This window comes from Centroberyx affinis, unplaced genomic scaffold (assembly GCF_046629955.1).
Source record: "Centroberyx affinis isolate AG114_WGS23_722 - 3 ecotype Tasmania unplaced genomic scaffold, CSIRO-AGI_Caff_v1 ptg003208l_1, whole genome shotgun sequence".
Lineage (NCBI taxonomy): Eukaryota > Metazoa > Chordata > Actinopteri > Beryciformes > Berycidae > Centroberyx > Centroberyx affinis.
In genome coordinates, this window is record NW_027281247.1 from 72,217 (window position 1) to 97,334 (window position 25,118).

Genomic DNA, 25,118 nt, shown 5'->3' on the forward strand with positions numbered 1-25,118 from the left:
ATCATAAGTACTATGGCTTCCACTACTTAGGTTACTACTGCTTCTACTTCTAATAAAGTTGAGATTGTCATGATGATGATGGTGGTTATTTTTTGTTTATAGGTAAGGCTACATAAAAAACACATTTACAACCACCATTATTTTACATTTTATTAATAAAAAAACATACAAAACATTTATTCAGATATACACACAATGCCCAAAAAGGCAGTCCTGTAATGGATGGATAACAGAAAAGCCACAATCTTGAATGATCTGTCATAAACGGTAAAAGAGAGCATGATTAATCATCACAACAGGCCAGTTTCTCAGGAGACCTTTGAAAGCTACCCATACAGAAAACGGCCTTCAATTAAGGCTACCTGTTATGACCCAAATGGACAAATTCTAATAAAAAACAAAAAAACAAACAAAGGTACTCAGAGCATATGGTACATATTTCAACAAATCATACTGTATATCAAAACATGGTAAACAAAAACATATCTCACTACTGCTGTTTTGCTAGAAATATTCAGTGTATGTAACAGCACATGGCTCAGAGAGGTATAAGAATGATCTATAGCTTTAAAGTCTAATAGCTTTTTTTTTTAAGTTGTCACTTCATTCCCAGCACAGCCAAACCCTGAGTAATGGATTTTATCTGGAATGTTTAGCGCAAAACCATTTTTTGAGGTAATAAAGTTGGTAATTGTAGAAGTAACTAAGGTTGTCACTAATTCAATGGGATGAAACAGTGATATGTCAGCAGTTTTTCAGGATTTGGTTTGGTCTTGACTTTTTATAGCACCACTATATTTCATCAAAGATATACAAAAGGAAGAAAGAGAGGAGGGTGCATAGGATTTTCTCAACAGCTGACAGTGACAGATTGCATTACATTAAGATAACAAAACAGCAGATTGTATACTGTTCACTTCATTTTGGCTGGTTCCACAGAGTTCATCAGATGACAGCCAAATATGTTCTTCTCATTTTATCCAGCTGGGGACAACAAAGAATGATATTCAGAAAAAAAAACAACTTAAAAGAGCATGGGCATTATTGCTGTGAAGGATCTATGAGATTTACCTGTTCTGGATACAACACAGGTATTCTTGCATTCGTCTTCTGTCTCATAACGGTTGTCATTTCCACCACAGCCTCCATACCAGAACTGTGCACAGGCATTGGCCTGCTTGTCATAGTACCAGCGGATGGTGTAGTCTCTGCAGGTGCCTTGGTCCAAGCCGAGGTTACAGCGGGGATCGAGTTGAGTGGGCTCTGACAAAGAAATAGTGTGTGAGATGCATGTTTTCCAAAGCATGTAGATTTACCCAAAGAGGAACTGAGGCGCTGTGCTCACCTTCAGGCAGGACAGGAGTCACCACAGGCTGCAACTGATTAGAGGTGAGGGATGAAACTGAACCAGATGTTGATGAGGCTGTTGCAGATGATGATAAAGACGATGAAGATGATGAAGATGATGAAGATGATGAGGCTCCCTCATTGGAGTGGGAGCTTTCTCTCACAGGCAATAAAGATGCCGTCTTGTTGACTACAACAGCCACAGTGTTGCCTCCCCGCACGTGAGTCCTGAAGTCTAAATCTTCACCTTCATCATCCTCTTCCACCTAGTTCAAGACAATGGCAGAAGAATGTATCAGTGTTGAGACAAATTCTGAACAGTCAAGAAAAATGATTATGACAGTATAGATTATGATAGATTAACAGTAAAGGTTGAGTTTTAAACTATGTTTGACAAAGACCTGAACTGGGAGGGGATCAGCACTGATGGGAAGAGTAAATGTGTCTCCACGCCCTCGGATGTGGCTGTTGGTGCGCCTCTGATTTTGGATCTCTTCTTGGTAGGTCACATAACCATTGTTATCATATTCAGTGTGTCTGTACCCATTATTGCCATAGCCATTATTCCCAAGACCATTATGTCCATTGGTTTTCTCTCCATATCCATTGTTACCATGCCCATTGTTTCCATTTCCATAGCCATTTGTAATGCGATTGTAGATAAGGGCGCCATTTTCATCTTCACAGAACTGGTTAACGAGTTGGGACTCCAGAGCTGAAAAAAGAAAGAAAAATCTTTAAATTTCAAGCACTTCATAATCTCTCAACCGAAAAGCGTTATACCCACAGTACATATTTGATTGCTGTACAGCATCCTTGCTTTTTTCACACAGCTGAAAACATAACATAACAACATAACAACATCTGACTGTGATTATCACCTGGTAAAGTATTGAAGTCATCAATACGGTACATATGTTCGCTGTCAGGGTCTGAGGCAATGAGGTTGAGCTCTCGCAGGAACTCGGCCTGCGTAGGATCAGAGGAATTGACGATCCCCAGTGCATACATCTCAATGTTGGCAGCATGTGCTTCCCGCACCGCTATGTCAAGTTTGACTGGCTCTCGTTTGTCAGTCTGACCGTCGGTGATGACGATGGCTACTTTCCTGACTCCATTGCGGGCGCTGAAGAAAGCCTCCTGAGTTGCCTTTCTGATGGCGGTGCCGGTGTAGGTGCCCTCACCCATGTAAGGCATTTTCCTGATAGCCTGCTTAACATCCTGTTTGGTCATGTAGCGAGCCAAGTTGAACTCCAAGTGGACGTCCAGACTGTAGAGGACCAGTCCAATTCTGGTGGCGTTGCGTCCAACTGTGGTCCGGTCCACCAACCTTGTGACAAAGTCCTTGATGATTTCAAAGTTCTCAGGACCGACGCTCTCTGAGCTGTCGATGACGAACACAAGCTCCATTGGCCTTTCCTTGCATTTTATACCACATCCTGACAACAGAGAAACACATTGTTTTTAACACTGGCCTAAACTGTCATGCACACTTCTGTTTGGTTTCCTTTTGCTATTGTAATATATTTGTGTAGTAATACATTTGTATTGTAGAAACGTAAAAACTGCATCATCGTGCCAGATGTGACTTCAAGGTACTCACAAGATGCTGGCTACTTATTTAAAAGCTACACAAATAAACTTGACTTGACTTACCACAGATTTCTTTGATCAGCTTAATAATGTCTTCTCTCTGAAAAGGATGAGACAAGACATGTTACACCAGTACAAAACAAAAAAACCCCAAAACCTCTAGCATTAGTTGAATGGTCAGACACCAGTGGACTTGATGAACTTACTGTGAGGCCAGGTTCTCCTTTCACTCCTGCTCTCCCCTGGGATTTGAGAAAAAGTAAAAACAATATCATTGTTTCTGTCATTTGTTATTAAAATGACAGAACCTCAAACTGGTCTCTTTCTGTGTAGGTGATGTGTGCATCCATTCTTAGAAAATACATTCCCAGTTTGAGTAGACTGTAATACTTCTCAATTTCCTCATTTCAATTGTTTCAAAGGTTTAATTGTAATGCAACAACAAAGTAGTTCTCTCAGTCACTCAGTTTATTTGATTTAAATGTCTTAAATATGTGATCTTGCTGCATATAACACTTAACTATGTAGTGCAAACCTCTTAAGACATCTCAAGAAAATTAAGAATATTTACTTACTGCATCACCAGGAATTCCAGGATCTCCTAGGTCTCCTTTTATTCCTTTCATCCCCCTCTCGCCTTGTAAGCCACGGTCACCCTGTAGACAGAGGAGAGCAAGTCTGCAGTCAGAGAAAAGTTAATCAGGTATCACTAAACGTGTTTGGAAGATGCATCTTTCTCCCTTACCTTAGCTCCAGGAAATCCCTCTCCTGAAGGCCCTCTAGGCCCCATCACACCCTGAGAGCCTGGCTCACCCTGAAATTAGATCATACAGTTTAGCACTAAACCCATGATAGATGTAAAATCATTTATCCATCAATCATTGTAATTTTTTGTCCTGCTGCTAGAGTGTCAGTCCTGTATTGTATAGCTGCCTGGTAATGTGTCAGCACCAATTCACCATGTCAAATTTGTTGTGTTTACTCACTTGGTGAGTGAAAGTGATTCTGATTATGAAGAGCTTGTTTGATCAATATTGCTGCTTTATACTCAAAGTAAAGTGCTTGAAAAACGGCTGTATTTGACTGGAAATTCAATAGGTTACACATGTACTTATAAAATTAACCACGGTGGTGATATTTACCTTTGGGCCTTGAATACCTTCCCCTGCAGGTCCAGTTGGACCAGGAGGTCCTGGTCTCCCAATGTTACCCTTAAAACAAATGATTAATAGTTATATAGTTATAGAGTACTGTCCTATGAGAAGAATCCTGTAAATGCTCAGGTATATCAGTATGCATATTATGACACCTAATCTTACAGGTTGTCAGAGGCTGATATCGCTCATTGGCTGTTAATTAGCTTGAAACATTAATCATAATAGGTCATGCTGTGTGGCACATGATCTTTCTTACTGGTGGTCCTTGTAAACCCTCTCCAGGTGGGCCGGGCAAACCTGGCAATCCTCTGAAGCCAATGTCTCCCTGGAACAGACATATCAGTATCAAAAGTACTGTAAACATGCCCATATATACACACACATGCAAAAACACACATGTATGTACACACAAACCTTGGGACCGGGAATTCCTATCCCTTCAATGCCCTGCTCACCCGGTAAGCCTGGTATGCCAGGAGGCCCCTAGAAAACATATTAAGACAACGTTAGCTTGCATGTGACTTCACTGTTGTTGACAAAGTGGCAAAATATTAGGATTTGTGAGTTCTTGGTTGATGGTACAAACCACAGGGCCAGGGAAGCCATCGCCTTTTAGACCAACTGCACCTGGTAAACCTGGATGCCCACGATCACCCTGAGAAAACAACACTCAGTAATGAAAACCAACCACATAATGCCACATTTTTCATTCACAAATCATAGTGCTTACCTTTGGACCAGGTAGCCCGTAGCCTGTCTCCCCAACGGGCCCAGAGGGGCCAGGAGGGCCTGCGTCACCCTAGAAACCAAGGAGACCAAGACAACGAAGTCACAGTGATGCTTATCATCAACAAGTGGGTGATGCAATGCAATGGACTCTATCTGGCTGTCTCTGGCTGCCTGCTAGTTGTCTACCTGCCAAGACCTGTGTAAAGAGACAGAGTGATAATAGATTTGTATTTGTTACCTTGGAACCTGCTATGGCGCGTCCTGGGGGCCCTGGCATGCCCAGCCGGCCCGGTATCCCAGGTTCTCCCTGGAAGAGAAGCGTTGGCGAGAGACTTAAAACCCAAATAAAGCACTTTTATTTGAACAGTCAATGCGCTGCCAACAACCTGCAAAGACATTGAGCTACTGATGTAAGCCTGGCAAGTATTTTGGCTGAATTCAAAGGTTGGATTACTGTGGCATAAATCTTGATCAATATTTTGTTTATCACGGCATAAATGGAAAGAGGCTGGGGTATTGGCCAAGAACAGATTTTGTCTCATAAAAGCAGCTGTCACACCACACTAAGATATTATTGCCCTGTTCACATATTTTTATTTTTTATTCTCACCTTTGATCCTGAGGGCCCTGTGATCCCAGGAGGCCCGTGTAACCCACGGATCCCCCTCTGACCCTGGTCACCCTGGGTGGAATTAGAGTACACATCATTTAATTTACATTGACCCTGTTGTGATATAAATAGTGAACTGCACAAGATGGATACACATATAAAGCACACCTTCTCTCCTTGAGTGCCAATCCCTGCTGCTCCCTCCTGACCTCTTAGCCCAGTTAAACCAGGCTCACCCTGACAGAGGAAAGGTAGATGAGACACAGAGAACCAAAAGGAATTCTAGAAATAGCATAATCTTTTTTTCAATTGTAAGCCAACAGACAAAGGAACTTGGTGCTCAGATACCATTGGGAAGTTGAGTTTACTATACTATTGAGTGGAAGTTTTCCAAGGAGCTGTACCTTCTGTCCTGGAGCCCCATCTTCTCCTGGAAGACCAGGCAGGCCGCCCAAACCAGCTGCTCCAGGCTCACCCTGTAACAGTAGAATATATGTAGTAGTTATTTGTTTGTACATTCAGTACACTGGTCCGTCATTGTTCATTAAGAAAATATATCAGTGCTCCCATATCCTCATATAGACGAATATTAAGTTGATTTATTTAGATCAGTACATGCCTAGTCTAGTCTTACCTTTGGACCAGGCTCACCAAAGCCTCTCTCTCCTGGACCTCCCTGTTCTCCTGGTAAACCTTGATCTCCCTGGAAATAGAAACAACATGGTGATATATATCATTATAACAAAATGTAACTACAATTTTGAGTATGTGTACATCATTCTTCACAGAGAAAACTGTCAGACAGACTGCTAGCGACATCAAATTTTATTAACCAGAACTCGGTCAGATGTCAATACCAGGCTTGCTTGGCGTTGTGTTCCACTGACTGTTTACCTGCACATTCAGATTCTGATATTGTACAATATGTAAATGTCATATCCTGTTTGCAATGGCCAACATAACCTCAAATCTCGATTATATGAAATCTGAATATGATAGCTGTGATATGCCAATATTAGGAAGGATACTATCTTACCCTATTTACTGTTGGTTTCTGGGTCGGTACAGCACTTTCAGGGACTCAAAGACACTTTAGCAGGGTGAATGCTTGCTGAAAAGTGGGACTAGTTGTCTGGGTCTTGAGGACCACGATTGAAAACCACTGCACTATGTCACCATACTATTCTATTTGTTCATTCATTTGTTTTCCCTCCCTGCTGAACACTTTCCTGGTGGGTCGGGGGCTGCAGATTGGAAGGCAAGGAAACACCCAGGACAAGTTGCCCAGTCTATCACATGGAAAGACACTCTAATCAACCTGACTTGCACATCTCTGGAATGTGGGAAAAATCTCTATGGGGAAAACATGCAAACTCCACACAGAAAGGGCCAGGGCCAAAAATTGAACCTGGGACCTGTTAGGCAATCGTGTTAATCACTGAGGCACTGTGCCGCCCTGCACCTGAACAGTTTATCCCTGTGAGATAAATAGATAGGTAGGTAGTGGGGTAGGTAGGTAGGTAGGTAGGTAGATAGACAGACAGATAGATAGATAGATAGATAGATAGATAGATAGATAGATAGATAGATAGATAGATAGATAGATTGTCATGGGGAAATTAGCAGTTGCATTTCGTAGGCGTTTTTACAAACCTTGGGTCCAGGTAAGCCCTCTCCTTGAGGTCCTCTGATTCCTGGTGGACCTCTTGGCCCCTCTACTCCCTGAGCAATAGTACAAATTAGATGGGTATCAGTGGAGAATTTTGTGTATGTGTATGTGTATGGGTATGGGTATGGGTATGGGTATGTGTATGTGTATGTGTATGGGTATGTGTATGGGTATGGGTATGGGTATGTGTGCATGGGTATGGGCATGGGTATGTGTATGGGTATGGGTATGGGTATGGGTACGTGTAAGGGTATGGGTATGTGTGCATGGGTATGGGCATGTGTATGTGTATAGGTATGTGTATGCGTGTGTGCATGTGTGCATGCGTGTGTGCACGTGTGCATGTGTATGTACGTCTATGTCTATGTTTGTATGTGTCAGTGTGTGTGACAGAAAGAAATGCTAAACATTTGGATAAAGATATTGTGCTGACCTTCTCCCCCTGTATGCCCGCTCCTGTTAGTCCGGTTGGTCCTGGAAAACCTGGGGACCCAAGTTCACCCTGGAGGTAAAATACCATGGTCAGGTCAATGTATGATACTGGGCCCAGAATTGAGCCTTGAGGCACTCCACTCTTCAGTGGTGCTGAAGAATAGTGAGTTACCTAAGCATACAGAGTCTATCTATTTGCCAGATATGAAATAACCCACCTGAGAGCTTTGTTTCTAACGCCAACACAATCTCTAAGATGATCTATTGAAATATTATGATCAAAGGTGTCAGATGCAGCACTAACAACTAAAACAAAACACTGTCCAGAATCAGCTGCTAAAAGAGGGTTAGTGGTAATTTTCAGCAGAGCGATCACTGTGTTGTAACAGGTGCAGAGACCAAACTGGGGTTGTTCAAATAATTCAGTAATGTTCATGCATTGTATTTTGTTCATTTATACGGCTCTGCTAGGAAAATGACCCCATTACCTCTCTTCTCTAATCACGATTAAAGCCAGTAATTATGGCCAGGTCTCACGATAACCTAATCTTAGGTATTCCACATGTAAATACAGAGCTTGGCAAAAATGGTTTTCGATACTATGTGCCTTACAAATGGAATGATTTGCAAAGATCTTTGAAATGAGAATCCCTTGTTTCTTTAGAAAAGTTCAAATTCTTATTCCGTGATTTTTCTAACTGTAACTGCGATGATGTGTATAACTTCACCTGTATATCACCCATGGCTATATTATTTAGCATGTAAAGTAGCGCAGCACCATGTCCCACCTTTAACTTGAAACTTTCCCACAGTAACCAGTTTTTAGTACTCTCCCATCTGCTCTTGCCTTACTCAATCTAATGTTCCAACTTGGAGCCGTCTATATAATTGTAGCCCAAAGGACATTCAGGCTTCTTTATGGATTTCATTAGATCCTTTGTTGTGTAGACATGGGGTGTTTGTGTGAATGGCATTCATTAGCTGATATATTTATAGCCTACCTTTTCTCCTTTGATTCCTGCACCCGGCTGTCCCCTTGACCCCCTCGGTCCAGCGAGCCCCCGATCCCCCTGTGGAACAAAGACAGGTTGTGACCCCTCTCTGCCTATCACATCACTGCCACTAGCTTGGGTCACAGCCAAATCCACATTGTTTTCAGTTTGGAGGATATGGAGGAAGAGCAAGTTGGCTCCTGTTACTGTCTTGTGATTGATGCGAAATGATCCTATGCACGAGGAATGGAATTGTGTTTTGGGTTTTTTTCATCTCTGCACCTCTTCACTTCATGATCCCCCCAGAGTGGGCTCTATACCCTTGACCAGTACCAATAAATTTCAAAGTGAGGGGGGTGTTGAGTGAGAGCATGTGTACAGACTGAGCAACATCCAAATGTAATGAAATGCAGACATACAGACCGGATCATATTAATTTTGTGTGTGTATATGTGTGTGTGTGGAGGACAGACCTCCTGTAGGACTATTCTGAACCCCTTTCAGTGAAGCAGGAAATCCTCAAAAGAGCGAATGAGTCTGGCACAGGTCAAACAGATGTGTAGTTGCTTGAGGACATTTTCAGTGTTAATTTTCCAGGAGCTTCCTTTGACAAATATAAGTGTGTTTAGATTTCTTTACAGAGAATCCCCAGCAACCACATAAACATGTCTCTCCCACTATCAAGTTTACCCACAAGTTCTGCCTTGTCATGCAATAAACAGTGACAAGGTACTTTGAGTTTAGTTTATTAGTTTACTCAGGTAAAATACACTAGCCTCACTTTACTGTGGTGAGGTTTTCTCCTCTGCAGCTATAATGATAATTATAGGACTAAGAAGTTTGTATCTTAGTGCTGTCATAAATAATAATCGCCAGGCATGTTTTATACTGTACTACTGCTCCCAGTTCTGCATGTCTTGTTAAGTCCTTGGTTACATCCCAGCACTCTCCATTTGAATGGGATATTTACACAATCTTTGTGCAGATATTCCACAGTACATGTCCCATAGTGTAACATGTTGCAGCATGGGGAAAAATATTGTTTTTACAGGCTTAATGCACGAACAGCAGTGTGAGTAGTAACACTTGAGTGAACACTTGAGTTGTGAGTCAATGGGTTGAAACAGAGTGGGGTCTGGTTTTGACAGATGTAGTCCATGTGTTGACGAAGGGCTCAGTTACATAAAATTAGACCAATTTCTCTCTCTAAAATGCAGTGAGCACACGGCAATAAAATGTGCTTTCATGTTGGTATATTTTCAGGCCTTAAAGCTATGTCTGTTAGCAATGTCAGCTATGTACATTCTGCTGATGGTATTTCACAACAGCTTATATTGTAGTTCAATAAGGATGTGACCCTTGATTCAGAGGACATGTCAGTAGGTTTTGAGCTTGGTGTCAATCTGTAATGAATGCAGTTGGGTAAAGGCTAATTTGGGTAAAATGTATTTTTTTGAGAATTTTGTAACTGTGTATTACATCATTAGTAATACCATTAGTTAAAAAATGTATATTTCATTTAAGTGAAGGATACTATTAAGTGTTACCTTTTGATAACCTGACTTGCCAGATGGTTTGTTACATAGAACCATCTGGGAAGTCGTCTTTGGAAACTGTTTGGAAAAGGGCAGGCACTTTCAAAAAATACTTGACAGGTGATTGGATGAACCATCTGTCTATCACTGTCTATTACGGGCTAACTTCAACCAATCAAATCAACGAACCATATGACGTAGTAAGACAGCGCCGAAGAGGAAAGACAACAACAAATTATGTAGTCAGCATGTCGATAAGACGATTCTTGCCGTCTCTGTAAGGAAAATTTGTGCATAAAGGGCACTCTTACTCTCCAGTTCAGAAATAACTGATGTTATAGCAGCATCTACGCTAACCTCTTTAGGAGCCGCCATTGTTGTGAACGAATAGTTGCTTCTCGCTGTCGTCACACCTAAACCACGCCCGCAGCTGCCCTCATAGGACGCTGATTGATCAGAACCACTGTGGTTCAGCCACAAACGCATAACTTGAAGCCTGGCAAGATGGATTCTTGCGTGATCGTGATCTTGTGAATCCAGCTGCCTCGCAAGGTAAACCTTTTGAGCTAAGCCTTGAAGAAATTGCTATAGGATATCTTTGGTCTCCCAATGCAAAGCAAAGCATTGTGGGGTATTCCAGCTCTTACCTAGATCATGTTTATATATTTTTGGTTCGTTCTCTCTTGACAGACTCGTAATCATACCTTCGGTCCAGGGAACCCCTCGCCTTGGGGTCCTTTTTCCCCTTGAACACCTTGTGGCCCCTGAGGCCCCTGTAAACAAAGCCAGAGAGAATGTCACCTAAACATTGCTCAGATCAAAGTACCTTTAGGTTTACTCAACAGATCACATTTCCCACTGTTTCCCCTTTAAACTGTCACAGAGATCATATGAGGTTCTCACAGATATAGGAAATTATGTCATGCAACGTTTTGCTGTAGAACAAACTCTGTTTCTTGTTAACGTACAGAAACGCCAGGTTCACCCATTCCAGGAGGACCAGGAGGACCCGGTCGGCCCTGGTATCCCGTGTCACCCTGCAGATCAACATAAACTTGGTTTAGGAAGAGAGCTGATATGAAATATGGATAGCAAAGACAACACTATATACCTTTGGTCCAGGAAGTCCAATACCAGTTTCCCCCTGAATTCCAGGAGGGCCAGTTAGTCCTCGTTCACCCTATGATCACAAACATGACAAAGATTAACATCATGGAGCATTGGAGCTGAAAGTATGTGACAACATGGCAAAAAGACATGAGTCCTGAACGAATGCAAAATACAAGGGGAGCATACTGCGGATGGGGGAGAACTGTATTTCAGTGGGTCTCAGGATAGGCAGTTTTTGTTTCACATTCAGATGAAATGATGCTTAAACGTTACTGAACTTTGATCAACCTCATTCAGACAGCTTATGATATACAAGTTAAAGCAATGCCATCCTTCTTTTTCTCCTTTTTATAATTTGTTTTTTATAATTTGTTTCTTTCTGTACTCTCATTGTATTTGCCTGTTTCAATCATATGCAACTCTGCTTTGAACTCATTACGATTTGTGTAACACCATACTGAAAAGTATAAAGTAAAGAATAAAGTTGATTACACACATGCATGCACACACACACATACACACACACAAGATGCTCTTTTGAAGCTGAATAGCCTTAATATATCAGGACTATAATCTGTTAATCATGCTGTAAATCATTTAGTAATTGTACTCTAAATGGGGTAGTGGGCTAGATATTTGATCCCTTCCTGCAAGTCAGGACAAATATGAGCTAGACATTGTTATTGGCTCCAGTAATGTCTCAAAGCACAAGAAAAAACAACATTGTCTCCAAACAACAAAGGACTATTTCACTGGAGGCTACTTACTACATCAAAGTTTGTAGTAATTGGAAGATTTACTCAGGAATTAAATTACTTTTATCTAAAAGTAACAGACACAATAAAAAAGCGGAGCATGTCAGAAAGAAAGCCAATCCAACCACTTAACATGTTTTAACAGAATAGAATAGCTCCCATATGCTATTTTATTCCATTGCACTCCAAACAAACTAAATTCAACATTAATGATTTACTAAATAGTTAGCATTCCTTGTTCCAGTCATGCTCACTTGACTGTAATGACTGAGAGTGGACGACACGCTTAAAATCTTTCAGTGTAATTATGCTTGTAATTAGCTTGACTATTGGAGCAACTGTGTTATTGACATACAGTTCATCATCTTTCATCATCTTTCTCATATAACCACAGTTGATCACACACACTACACTTGACACATTTTCATTTGTAGCATTTGTTTTGAAAGCACTTATTTCCTCTCAATAGCAGCAACAGCAACAGAAACACACTACAGATTGTCAGCTTCCCACTCAAAAAATCTAACAATGCAGCTGGTCTTTTTGGCATTATTTTTAAAACAAGCAAAGCATGCATTCCATTTCACTAAAAAGGGACCACCATCACTTTTGTTCATATTTGCAAATGCCACCCGCATGTCCTCACATGGCGAGAGAGCGATCATACACGGTGACTTTTCCTATATGTTATTAACTGCAGTCCCTGTTGGGGGAGCTGACAATGCTCTAGGCAGTTGCTAGTGTGTGTTTAGAAACAGGATACAAGCCATTAAGAGAGCCTGTGATGGTATTTGTTTGCTGGTGGTTAATCCCTGCGCTGGTGATTTACTGTAATGAAGGGGAAGAAGCTGGCTCATTGCCAAATGTTCCCACAGGTGCCTATTACCAGAAAAAACAGGCCCCTCTGCTGCGTGGTAAAAGCTGGGGTGGTAAAGCTCCAACCTCTTGTTTAAACTATTCATAAAAAGAAATGTAAAGGTCACAGCAGATGTGCATGATGAGGTAAGTAAGAGTTGTTCAAGGCTTTCCTTTCAAAAGGCACTAACCTGCTTTCCCTGAGGGCCCTCTGGTCCGATGTCTCCATGTGGTCCCGGTAAACCCTGGGCAGGAACAAGACACTGCCATTAATAAAGGCTCGTCCACACACACATCTGGATATTATCGCTATGCATTGTGTGTGTGCATGTGTGTGTATGTATGTATGGCTCTGTATGAAGGGTAAATACCTAAAGTTTGCACCTGATGTACAATATGAAGTGGGCTAATCCTGATTTTACCAGCTAATTTCTTTGTATAACGTGGATTTTCCTTTATTTTAAGAATTCACACACAATATTTCTACAGCCTACAGCAGTCCAATCGGTATTTGAAATCATGAACTAGCATCTACCAAATCTAGAAAGCCAGAGAGCCAATTCTCCAATCTGTAATCTCTTGCCGATGTACAGACGGAAACTTGTCCATTGATAGTGAATAGGGATCTGAACTCACACTCTGAACAATTAAATGAGATGCACTGTATTGCTATTGCTTTTATGTACCTGTGTGATAAGTGTGATTTTGCACATTGTGGACAGGACAAACTCTCCTCTCTTGTGTCTGGCTATGAAACACAATATCAAGTGTTCACTAATACAGAGGAATAACACATTTTTAATGCTGAACTGTTGCTGACCTGCAGACCTCTAGTTCCTCTTGTGCCAACTGGACCCTCAGGACCCTGAAGGGCATCGCACAGGAAGGAGAATGAACATAACATCAAACACAATATGTACAATAAGTGAAAATTATTTGACTGAAAACATGACAATCGGTAGTGTAGATAGTGCCTCCATACCCTGTCTCCTTTGATTCCTGGAGTGCCGCACTCGCCCCTCTCACCCTGAGTATAGATTACAAAGCAGCCTTATACAAAGCTCAGTGTTTCCAACAAAACAAAACGTTGTCATCAATCTGAATCACATACCTTCTCTCCTTTGTAACCTGGTTTTCCCTGCAAATGAATATCATTGATGAGATATTGGGTGTGAATAAACTTCAGTTACAATATTTTTTTCATTTTTATCATGAATAGTGACATTTACCTCGGCGCCCTCTCGCCCAGGTAGTCCGCTCAGCCCTGCTTCACCCTGATATGACAAGATTACACTGACTCAGTACATGAATGAATATAAACCATTTATCTTCATTCACCTAAATTACTGAAAAGTAGATACCGTCACACAGAATAAGGAGTTTGGAAAAAATATATATAAATTTATATAAATAATAAATGTCCACCTTGTGACCTTTTGAAAAAAGTGGCACGTGTCAAAACAATTAAAACAAATAATGTTGCTTTTTAAAGGACAAGTAGGTAACTTAAGTCATTGGCTGAATTGATAACACTTTTATAGACTGGGTCCTCTACATTTTACAGATGTTTTATGATCAACTTAGCATTTTGGAATAGCACACTTCAGAAGTGAAAGAAGCCTGCCAGGTAAGAAAATCATTTTCCATCAGAAAGGAATGACCTTATGGCCTTTAAGCCCTGGGATTCCATCCTCTCCGGGGCGACCTTTCTTCCCCTGTAGAGTGAAACAAAAGAAAAGACAAGATTAATTTCTTCCACTGACAAAGACACAAAGGCTAATAATCTGACAATAAGAGGTTATCTTGACCACGCCTCTGATAAGCGAAAAGTGAAAGTTTTTCCTCCAGACGGGAATTGTTTAAACACTGAGACAGAAAAAGGAAAAAAAAGGTCACAGGGTGGATGGCTGTGTGTGTGTGTGTGTGTGTGTGTGTGTCTGTGGATGTCTGTGTGTGTGAGGGAAGTGTCATAGCTGGAGACATAGGTGGGCATGACATATCTTGTCCGCGGGGTCAAGGGTCATTTTGTTGAGCAGCACCTGGACAGCGTGTGTCAGTTGCTATCCACCAGAAATCACTGGTTTGTGACCATTAAACTAATGAGAGCAATTGTGAAAGCCTTTCAGTCTGAGAGTAAGAATTTGAAGAATCTCTCTGAGGAGAAAGCACCTGGTTAACGATCATGCAGCCGTCTGTCAGCAACATGACTGCCTGTCAGACGCTCAAAACCCTGACACTGCCGGAGTTGTCAGCTAACTGCGGAGGAGAGGGTCTTAAATATGGGGTTTGCATAAGAATGAATTTGTCTGTATTTGTCAGTGGGAATCAGGGGGGCGGGGCCATTTCTAGCACCATGCACTAATGATGTGTAGTATCTGGCGCCTCATTCTGCAATCACCCTTAGTCTCTTTGCGGGGATCTTTCCCCGTGTGACTGACCCTAACAGAAGGGGTTGTATGTGTTATTTATGATGGCCAAAGGTCCAGTTTTATTGGGAGTAGAGCTCTACATGTGGTGCCTCCGGTTTCCATGGGGGACATCTTACGCTGGATGGGAAATGTGCAATAACTTGCAGGGACAGGGCACACAGAGTAGCAACAAATATAGTTCTCTGGGAATGGCAGAATACAGTCTCTCTTTTCCTTTTCCTGTTGCCATAGGATTGCTTTCAGAATGTGGGATAGGACCACCTATCCACTCGCTTTGCCTGCGGAAGATGCCTGCAGGCTATACTGAGAAAAAAAGCAAGCAATTATCCTGATTATTCAAAACCACACAATTATCATTCCTATGTTAGATTCCTCTGTGCAAGTTTTCAGGAATCCCTCATTTTGACAAACCACCTTCTAATACTTCAAAGGAAAACTGTTCTTTGTTTGTGGGATATTTTGAAAAGTAAGAGGCTAAATACTCACTGCTGGCCCACTCTGTCCCCTCTCTCCTTTCTCACAGGCACATCTCTGAGCCAGGGGGCACTTCAAAAAGAAAAGACATGCTTTCTGAGTTGTGTAACTCTATACAGTCAAAGAGGGCATCTGCACTTAATTATACATTATTATATGTCAAAAGATTATATATATGAGTTCTCCTATTGTAATAATACTTACCGCTTCATCAGCCAATTCAGCCTGTAGAGACAAAAATAAAACTGTGATAAACATCTTTACTAAATCTTTCTGGTATCAGTATTACAATCTTTAATGGGTCGTTGTCGTTGTTTAGTGATGTAGTGATTTGTTATGACCCTTTAAAATAGCATAATAAAATGCCTCTAAAACGAGTTCATACAAACAGTAGTTTTGGGAAACCATGTGGATAGGCACTGAAAACTGAAAGAAGAAATTTGATAATCATGACAGACAAATACCATTCCTGAATATTGCCAGCTTGTGAATTCAAGTAACAGAGGAGTCACAGGATCAAGGTTCATGCCAAGATCTTTTTTTGTTTTGCAATGTAACCTGTAAGAAATCAATGTGTAAAGAAATTCCTCTGTTAATCCATGGGACAAATGCAAGCCACGTGTTATTGTAAAGATAATATCACTGTTGAAACCCAATTTTTCCCCCCTGAAAGGAATGTGACGTGAGATTGCAAGATAGTCTGTTTATCCTAAAAGAGACAAAAAAAATCCCAGGGGATATGCACACACAATGTGCAGATGTCAAACACTTATTTTTTCAAAGCCGGGGAAAAACCTTAAAATCTACAGCTGTCATAGACATTCTTTCATTTGTCTCTTCACAGTGTTGCCATCACTCCAGCTCTATAGGAATACCTGAACAAGCCTATCCATGTGTCAACTCTGAATACATGCTTATTCTGAGTGAACACAGCATTTTTCTTCTCAGTGTCGTTTGCTGAAAGACAGGGGTATACTCACAATTTCAGTGAGGACTTTGTCTACAATGTCCAGGTCCTGTAAGTTATGGAGGTAGCGGGAGGCAGGGGAGCTGGCCAGCAGACGGAGCTGGGCCACGTTGGCGGGCTCGTTGGCTGCCCGGGTGATGCCAACTGAGAAGAATCTGACACCCTGGTTCTTAGCGTCAGCCACAGCAGAGAAAATGTCCGGGTTCCTGGGGTGGGAGACACCGTCTGTAAGCAGCACGGCCACTTTGACGCTGCCGGGGCTGGACTCCTCCAGGTAGATCTTGGTCATGTTGGTGATGGCGTAGGTGGTGTAGGTGCCGTGGCCGATGTAGACGATGGGCGCTATGCGGGTCTTGAAGTTGTCCGCGCCCCTCCACTCTTTGAAGGTCTGCTCCATGATGACATGGCTGCTGTACTGCAGCAGAGCCACCCTGCAGCTCAGCCTGCGGCCGGACTGCAGCCGCACATTGTTGAGTCCGTCCACCACGTTCATAGCAAACTGCTTTTCCTGCTCGTGGTTCTCCTTGGCGCTCTCAGAGCTGTCCAGCAGAAAGGAGAGCTCCAGGCTGCAGTCCTCATCTAGGATAGCTGCGTGCACACAGAACACGTGAAGGACTCTCTCTCACACATTACTGCCAAAGTTTTTCAAAGTATTATTCCATTCAAAAATGAAGTGATCTCATTGGCTTTTCATTTTGATTTAACTTGATTTCCAAGCCCAACAACTTGTCTCTGCACTTTTTTTTAATCTCTCTCTTAAATCTGTAAATCTTCACACAGAAGATTTATAGATTTCAACAGAACAGAGTCATGTTGGACAGCAACAGATTTATGTCATAGTTTGATGCCGTAGGATATTAACACCTAAGTTGGTAAAATAGAACACAGCAGTCATGAATGATGTGTACAGTGTCCTCAGCGCATAAAACATACACAACACAGTTTGGACTAAAGACAGTTTAAGCATTCTGATATCTTTCTGGCAGCATGATAATAAACATTTAGCACCAATGAAGACTAAGTGTTTGTGTAATGAGCAGAATAATAATATCCTCATTCATTGTGTTATTTTCTTACCTTGTCCATCATGAATATTTGCAGCCACAGGTTTGGCCTTAGATTTCTTGTTCACTTTCCTCTCCTCATAATAGTCTTGGGCACAGACGCTGGTTAGTGCTGTGACCAACAGCACCAACTTAATGGAAGGGAACATCCTTGTCCCAACTATAAACAAAAAAAAACAATTTAAAATCAAAATCAATGTTAATAAACAAATGTAACACAGTCTTTTGTTTTCAGCATTAAATGGAACAAATACTGCATCTGCACGTCATCTTGTGAGTAAAATAATCATTTGTAAAACAGTTTGAGATTTAAAATCAAATTGTACTCTTGGATATTACTTCGAGAGGCATGTACTGCAAATGGACTATATCCTTAGAATAATTGTGAATTATCCACGCATCGACTCACAGTCCAAAGTCCTTTGGGAATGCTGCAAATTCTAGTATTATCCTATTTTGAGTGCAGTTGAAAATGCAGAGTTTGAACAGGCAGCAGGAGCAGCGGAGGACCAGAGTTCGCAGTGGGCTCCAGTTAGATCATTGATTGTGCAGCAGCAGCAGCAGTAGTAGCAGCAGTGCGGGCCATCCTGGGCTGCAGAGACTCTGTGGGCCCCTGAGCCTCTCCCTCCGCCTTTATAAGAGAGGAGGAACCACCGGACCAGATCCCATGAAGCCTTGCCAAGTCTCCTGCTCTGCCCTCAGGGAAGGGGAAAAGTTTCCAACACTGAAGAGATATTTGGAGATTTGTGTCCAAAGGCTTGCTGAAATTTGTATTCAATCCAGATTAAATATATAGGTATAATCAACTGCAGCTCTATCACTGTAGCATAAGCATAGGCAAAGTAAAGCTAAAAGGTAATTATGGGCTGTGGTTTAATAGGAAGTAATTGTCACTTTTACATACATAGCGGTTATCATGTGATTACAGGTTAGCGTATTTGCCATACTTGGTCTTTTTTATAATGTAAAAGTTGATTGAAACGTATTTACTCTTTGCCAGCAAATGATTGTAATTTTCTTCTTTATTTATTTCACTATAAAAAAAACTGCTCAAGGAGGTTTTGTTAATTCATTCACATTATTTGCTGTGAGAGTGTAAAAAATCCAAAGGCCCCTCATACTGTGATGACTACAACTTAATTTGACTAAGCTGTATATAGTAAACCTTGGAGCAAAATAACAATGGTTTATTAGTGTGGTTGACAATAGTGAAGAGGGAAGGGTGAGATACTAATACATCCCCATTCTAAACTTGCACCTATTAAATTTTTGAGGCCTTGGAAAAGAGCAAGAGGAAATGTTTCTTACCTCTTTTCACTTATAGTATTGTGCTGTGAATGATGAATGGTAATATATTGTTTGCTTGACAAACAATAAAACAATAAATAAAAGTCAATAAAGCTGGCAGTAAAAATGTCAGACATAAATTACAACAAGGTTACATAAGACTAAATAACAAGGCAAAACAACAAGAATAAAATAGGCAAAGGGGGCCATGGCATAATTTATAAAAGAACAAAAAAAAGTGTTTCAGAGGGGATTTAAAAGGTGGCACTGATTTGCTAGGATAAGCTCCTCAGGTAGGGGGTTTTAAAGTTTAGGGGCCCTAACATTAAAGGCTTGGCCACCTTTGGTCTTCAGCCTGGGCTTTGGAATGGCTATGAGCGTCCTGCCTGAGGATAAGAGGTTAAAAGGTCTGGGGTGTAGAAGATTAATTCTAAAACTACCAGGCAACTAGTGTAGAGACGCTAAAACAGGGCAGTATCTAAGTTTTAATTAAAAGAGTAGAGAGGGTCAGCAGGTTATTCCCAGCATGATTAACTGATATAAATGGGATAACTTTCTTGTTAGCAAAGGAAAAAAAAAATATCATATGAGCTTCTTCTGATGCCACATTAGAAACAAAGGTTTTTATGAGCAAGGGAAATCTGGAGCTTGATATTGAAAACCTTTTTTGAAACAAAAAATCAAAACCTCTTCACACAAGTGTTGACATTGTGGCTAGAGGAAGCGCTAACAACAGAATCTATTACATGAACAAGGTCAACAGAGTTCAGAATAGTGAAGCAATCACGCGCACATTCATTGTCCTGTTCCTTACTGTGAATTTGACACATCTCCACACTACTGCAGTCAGTAACAGCAACTTCAAAAGATGTGAATATGTGCAGGTGCACAAGGCTGAGAAATGGGGAACAGACACCTAGACATATGACAACGTTAAATTACTTTTTTACACTATTATAATTTCTTTCTGTAAATTATCCTTATCTGTGGCATAAAACATTATTACAGAATAAAACAATAAACAACAAAACATGTGTGAAGCGCAATTAGATATTTCTCAGAAAATAAATAACTGGAAGCTGCAAGTAGTACTTCACCTTCCAGAGTCCAATAGATGACCATCTGACCGTCCGCTAGTGGTGGTGACCTTTAACCTCACTCCTGGTGTGGTTCGAGACACGGGGCTGGTCCTGTGGAGACTGGTTTGGGATTCATGCAGCTTTCTGCCAGCTGTGCTTGAGGTGAAGAGCCTTTATATTCCAAACCTCGAGGCAAGGAGTAATTAGAGGAGGGTTTCTGACACAAAGGAATGTTGCATTGAATGATGGCTTGGCAAAATCTACTCCATCTCTTCTTTGCCCTGTGATGAATGACAACCTTTCAATGTGTCCTGATAAGCAACGTCATTTCTAAGGTGTGAAAGTGATTGCAAAGACAGGTAATGTCTTATATTCATTTATCACATTCATTTGTTTAGGAGAAATGTATAGATCGGTATGTAATACAACATTCTTATGTAATAAATGCAATTACAGCATTATTCCTCTGAAAACCTAATTTAGTGTTATCACCCAAGCTCAGTTAAAATTGCAATTGTCAATATTGTCACTATCAGAGATTGTTTTCCTCAGTCTTAGCAGAAACTGGCATGGTGTTGGTTCACAGACAGCAGATTCTGAGCTGGGTTAGACATTTCACAGGTTGTCTGATGGGCCAAATAAATAAAGGTTAAATGCACTGTTGTGTGTGTATCCAGGTGTTCTCTGAAATAAAACTGACATATTGCTGACTGACAGGATGTCACCATGCACTTGAACTAATTGTTAATGGCCTGGGTGTGCTCTACTTGAATGATGACCCCAGTATTGCCTACCCGCTAGATTGCTGTTATCTGGCTGCTAACTTTAAAGTTGTGAATAATGTGCGATTTTGTTGGTTGTAAAGATATTCACATGATGTCTCATTCTTGAAACGGAGCAATGATCCCATATCCTACGAATGACAGTTGATAATATTAGAAAATACTTGGTTGAGGTGATTACTAGTGGTAGCCTACAGGGTGTTTCTAGGTGGTTGCTAGGTGATTACTAGTGGTTGCTAGGGTGGTATTAGGTGATTAATAGCCTAGTTGCTAGGGTTTTACTAGGTGGTTGCTGGATGATTACCAGTGGTTGCTAGGGTGGTACTAAGTGGATGCTTGGTGATTACAAGTGGTAGTAGTAGCAGCAGCAGCAGTAGTAGTAGTAGTAGTAGTCGTAGTAGTAGTAGTGTAATAGTAGCAGTAGTAATTGTAGTAACTTAGTACTAAATGTAGTACTAGTTATAGTAGGCTAGTAGCAGTACAGTAGAAAATAGTAGTAGCTGTTGTAATAGTTAATAGTTAGCAGTAGACTAGTAGCTAGTAGCACCAGTTGTAGCAGCAGCCGTAGTGGTAGTAGTACTGTCTAATCTGTCATGATGTAAATCTGTCATTAAGTAAATTAATTGAACTTACATGCAAAATAGCCGACTTCATAGCAGACTTTTATTATGAGGGCAGCAACATACATTGCTGTATAAACTGTTGACACCAGGAATCCTAGGCGGGCTTGCACTGCCCTCTTGCGGTGAAAGGAAAATTTGAATGTAAAAAAAAAACAACTGACGAGTGCACGCATGCTCAGACTGGCAGCTGGTTCAGTACTAGAGCGCTGTGTCCTCACCTTCAGCCATCTTAACCATGTTGGGTGCCGTAGGACGGTGCTGCACCGGGGCTCTGCAGGCTCTGAAGCCCGGGGTCAAGACCCTACAGACAATCAGTGGAAGACATGCGGCATTTTGTTCGAGTAAGTGAATAGACTTTTGAAACAACGCCTGACTGTCACTGCTGTGTGTCAGTCTAGTGACTTGTCATTACGCAAATGGCTGCATGTTCGGTGGATCAGGCCTCTCAACTTTAACATCCAGTGATTTCATTCATTTACGACTAACGCTATGGGGTATTTCTTTATTAAGACATTTAAGATAAGAGGTTGGTAATAGTTAATTATATTGGTTAATCAGAAGTTGCCACAGTAATGCCTTGGCTCAATGTCTCCAAGTCAATGACCTTTCCAGAGTAGCTAGCTAGACACACTGTGCAAATCAAGTGTTACGCCCACTGCCTCTTGCAGGGGGCACCACGGCTGCTTTCTCCCAGTCACACAGTGGGAAAAAAGTATGGGCGAAGGTTATCATCATGACAATTTTTACTTAAACAGTTTACCCACCTGTCCTTGAAGTCAGAGTAACTGTATTACTTTTGAAATCAGCCTACTGTGAGTTTTGTCTGGCCTCCCTCTAGAAGTTGTTTTGACTCTTTAAATACAGTCGCTGCTTCACTTGACCAATTTTCCTGTCATATAAACATCTGCTAATGTTGACCACTGCAGTCTGCTGACTTTGTTATTGTCCCTACAGGCAGGGGTTATGCTACCCCAGCTGCTCAGGCAGCACTGGCCAATGGCCGCATTGTAGCTGTGATTGGTGCCGTTGTGGATGTCCAGTTTGATGAAGGCCTGCCTCCCATCCTCAATGCTCTGGAGGTGGCTGGCCGTGAGAGTAGGCTGGTGCTTGAGGTTGCACAGCATCTGGGTGAGTCTGCCGAAATATCTGCCAGCTTATTTTTAATAGGAAGACCTTGTGTTTTAAACATTGCAGATCAAGTAGCTACCTATATGTTTGAATGTCTGTTACATTTATGCTGTCGGTGTTTGTAAAACTGCCTTTTAACTGGCTTATTATGTGATAAATATGTATAAACTTTATAAATGCTGTCCTTACAATAGCTTCTCATGTGTTTTTTCAGGTGAAAACACTGTCCGCACAATTGCCATGGATGGCACAGAGGGTCTGGTCCGTGGACAGAAGGTTCTGGACACTGGAGCCCCCATCAGGATTCCTGTGGGCCCTGAGACCTTGGGCAGGATCATGAATGTCATCGGAGAGCCCATTGATGAGAGGGGTCCAATTAGCACCAAACAGTATGTGTCTCAGTGAAAACATGCCAAATCTGTTGGAAAATGGAGATGATCATGATGCCTAACTGGATTTTAAACATTGTATTAAAAAAGAATTTTGCCTTGCAGGACTGCTCCTATTCACGCTGAAGCCCCTGAGTTCACAGACATGAGTGTGGAACAGGAGATCCTGGTCACTGGCATCAAAGTGGTGGATCTGCTGGCACCCTACGCCAAGGGTGGAAAGATTGGTTTGTGGATTATCTTACACCATGAAATTTTTGACTGGACTTGAATGTTCACACGTACATGCCATGCCCTTTTATGCATTTTACAATCATTGATTACATACATTTTTTGTGCATGTTATATTTCCCCAGGTCTGTTCGGTGGCGCTGGAGTCGGCAAAACTGTGTTGATTATGGAGTTGATCAACAATGTGGCCAAGGCTCATGGTGGTTACTCTGTGTTTGCCGGAGTGGGAGAGCGCACCCGTGAGGGAAATGACTTGTACCATGAAATGATTGAGTCTGGTGTCATCAACCTGAAGGACACCACTTCAAAGGTGACAGCCTCAATATGTTATGTAGTTGTTTTTCACAATGCAATTTTGTTTTCATGTTTGTTATTTTGTCACAGATATTACAGTGGTTTATCTAAATCAGTTTGAGAGTTGCAAGAGATCCCACTAATGTAGATTCATGCTAAACTCTTGTATAATGACTCATGTTCGTGTTCTCAGGTAGCGCTGGTGTACGGTCAGATGAATGAGCCTCCAGGCGCCCGTGCCAGAGTGGCTCTTACTGGTCTGACCGTTGCCGAATACTTCCGTGATCAGGAGGGACAGGATGTGCTTCTCTTCATTGACAACATCTTCAGGTTCACCCAGGCCGGATCAGAGGTCAGCACTGCCACATCACGTTCTTATTGTTATTTTGCAGATGTAATCATCAAAATAACTTATTTTTCATATCTTCGTCTTGGGTCATTCTCCTCCAGGTGTCTGCCCTGTTGGGTCGTATCCCCTCTGCTGTGGGCTACCAGCCTACCTTGGCCACTGATATGGGTACAATGCAGGAGAGAATTACCACCACCAAGAAGGGCTCGATCACCTCAGTACAGGTAGGAGACACAGGAAGCAAATCACATGGCAGCGTTAGCTCTTCTTCCATGATTATTCACACTAAAAATTTCTGATTCTGTTACAGGCCATCTACGTGCCCGCTGATGATTTAACTGACCCTGCTCCTGCCACTACTTTTGCTCACTTGGATGCGACAACTGTGCTGTCCCGCGCTATTGCTGAGCTTGGTATCTACCCTGCTGTGGACCCTCTGGACTCCACCTCCCGTATCATGGACCCCAACATTGTCGGAGCTGAGCACTATGACGTTGCTCGCGGTGTGCAGAAGATTCTTCAGGTAAGTCTTATGTCGGGTGTGAAGAAATAATAGTGGCTGTCAACAAACATCCTGTACAAATTTAACTGAACCCCTTTTAACCTAACCCTTATTTTTTTAGGATTACAAGTCCTTGCAGGATATCATCGCTATCCTGGGTATGGATGAGTTGTCTGAGGAGGACAAGTTGACTGTAGCTCGTGCTCGCAAGATCCAGCGTTTCTTGTCTCAGCCCTTCCAGGTGGCAGAAGTCTTTACCGGCCACATGGGCAAGCTGGTGCCGCTCAAGGAAACCATCAAAGGCTTCCAGAGCATCCTAGGAGGTAAAACACTGCACTGAGGTAAAAACATTTCTAAAGGGATGAATTGAAGAGCTTCTCAAGTCATTATTTTTTTCTCCCCCCCCCCCCCAAAGGTGAATATGATGCCCTGCCTGAGCAAGCTTTCTACATGGTGGGTCCCATTGAAGAAGTAGTCCAGAAAGCTGAGAAACTGGCCGAGGAGCACTCATAAATGATGAATGTCTGTAGGGTTGGAGTGTTTTATGAAATGAACTTTTGTACAGTATAATTTCTCTTTGAGTAACATCTTATAACATGTCATCCTGAATATGTTCTAGTATGGTTCTGTTTATCTGAAAAGGTGAAGATGGAATTAAAAATACGTTGTTATATAAATTTCTTTGTTGTTTCCTTTTCAGTATGTTTATCAGTCAGTGATCAGAGCCATTTTGGGG

General features: G+C 41.7%; 2 protein-coding genes across 2 annotated transcripts; one reads left to right on the forward strand and one right to left on the reverse strand.

Annotated features, from left to right (window-relative positions):
* Window positions 1-169: 169 nt before the first annotated feature.
* col28a2a (collagen, type XXVIII, alpha 2a) lies at window positions 170-18,155 on the reverse strand. The gene is made up of 36 exons (XM_071538103.1): window positions 18,128-18,155; window positions 17,732-17,878; window positions 16,668-17,242; window positions 15,892-15,912; window positions 15,700-15,759; window positions 14,446-14,499; window positions 14,014-14,058; window positions 13,896-13,922; window positions 13,767-13,811; window positions 13,605-13,649; window positions 12,976-13,029; window positions 11,176-11,244; window positions 11,033-11,101; window positions 10,769-10,837; window positions 8,539-8,607; window positions 7,539-7,607; window positions 7,090-7,158; window positions 6,071-6,139; window positions 5,841-5,912; window positions 5,605-5,673; window positions 5,437-5,508; window positions 5,065-5,133; window positions 4,828-4,896; window positions 4,684-4,752; window positions 4,512-4,580; window positions 4,354-4,422; window positions 4,083-4,151; window positions 3,686-3,754; window positions 3,516-3,596; window positions 3,147-3,182; window positions 3,004-3,040; window positions 2,229-2,786; window positions 1,749-2,062; window positions 1,346-1,613; window positions 1,072-1,263; window positions 170-984 (listed from the first exon to the last, which is right to left on the reverse strand). The coding sequence occupies exons 2-36, from the start codon at window positions 17,865-17,867 to the stop codon at window positions 977-979; spliced, it is 3,735 nt and encodes a 1,244-aa protein (XP_071394204.1). The 5' UTR covers window positions 17,868-17,878; window positions 18,128-18,155; the 3' UTR covers window positions 170-976.
* Window positions 18,156-21,707: 3,552 nt separating this feature from the next.
* LOC139660065 (ATP synthase subunit beta, mitochondrial-like) lies at window positions 21,708-25,057 on the forward strand. The gene is made up of 10 exons (XM_071538110.1): window positions 21,708-21,830; window positions 22,444-22,617; window positions 22,832-23,006; window positions 23,112-23,233; window positions 23,363-23,547; window positions 23,725-23,883; window positions 23,982-24,104; window positions 24,191-24,403; window positions 24,504-24,705; window positions 24,798-25,057. The coding sequence occupies exons 1-10, from the start codon at window positions 21,725-21,727 to the stop codon at window positions 24,893-24,895; spliced, it is 1,557 nt and encodes a 518-aa protein (XP_071394211.1). The 5' UTR covers window positions 21,708-21,724; the 3' UTR covers window positions 24,896-25,057.
* Window positions 25,058-25,118: the final 61 nt, after the last annotated feature.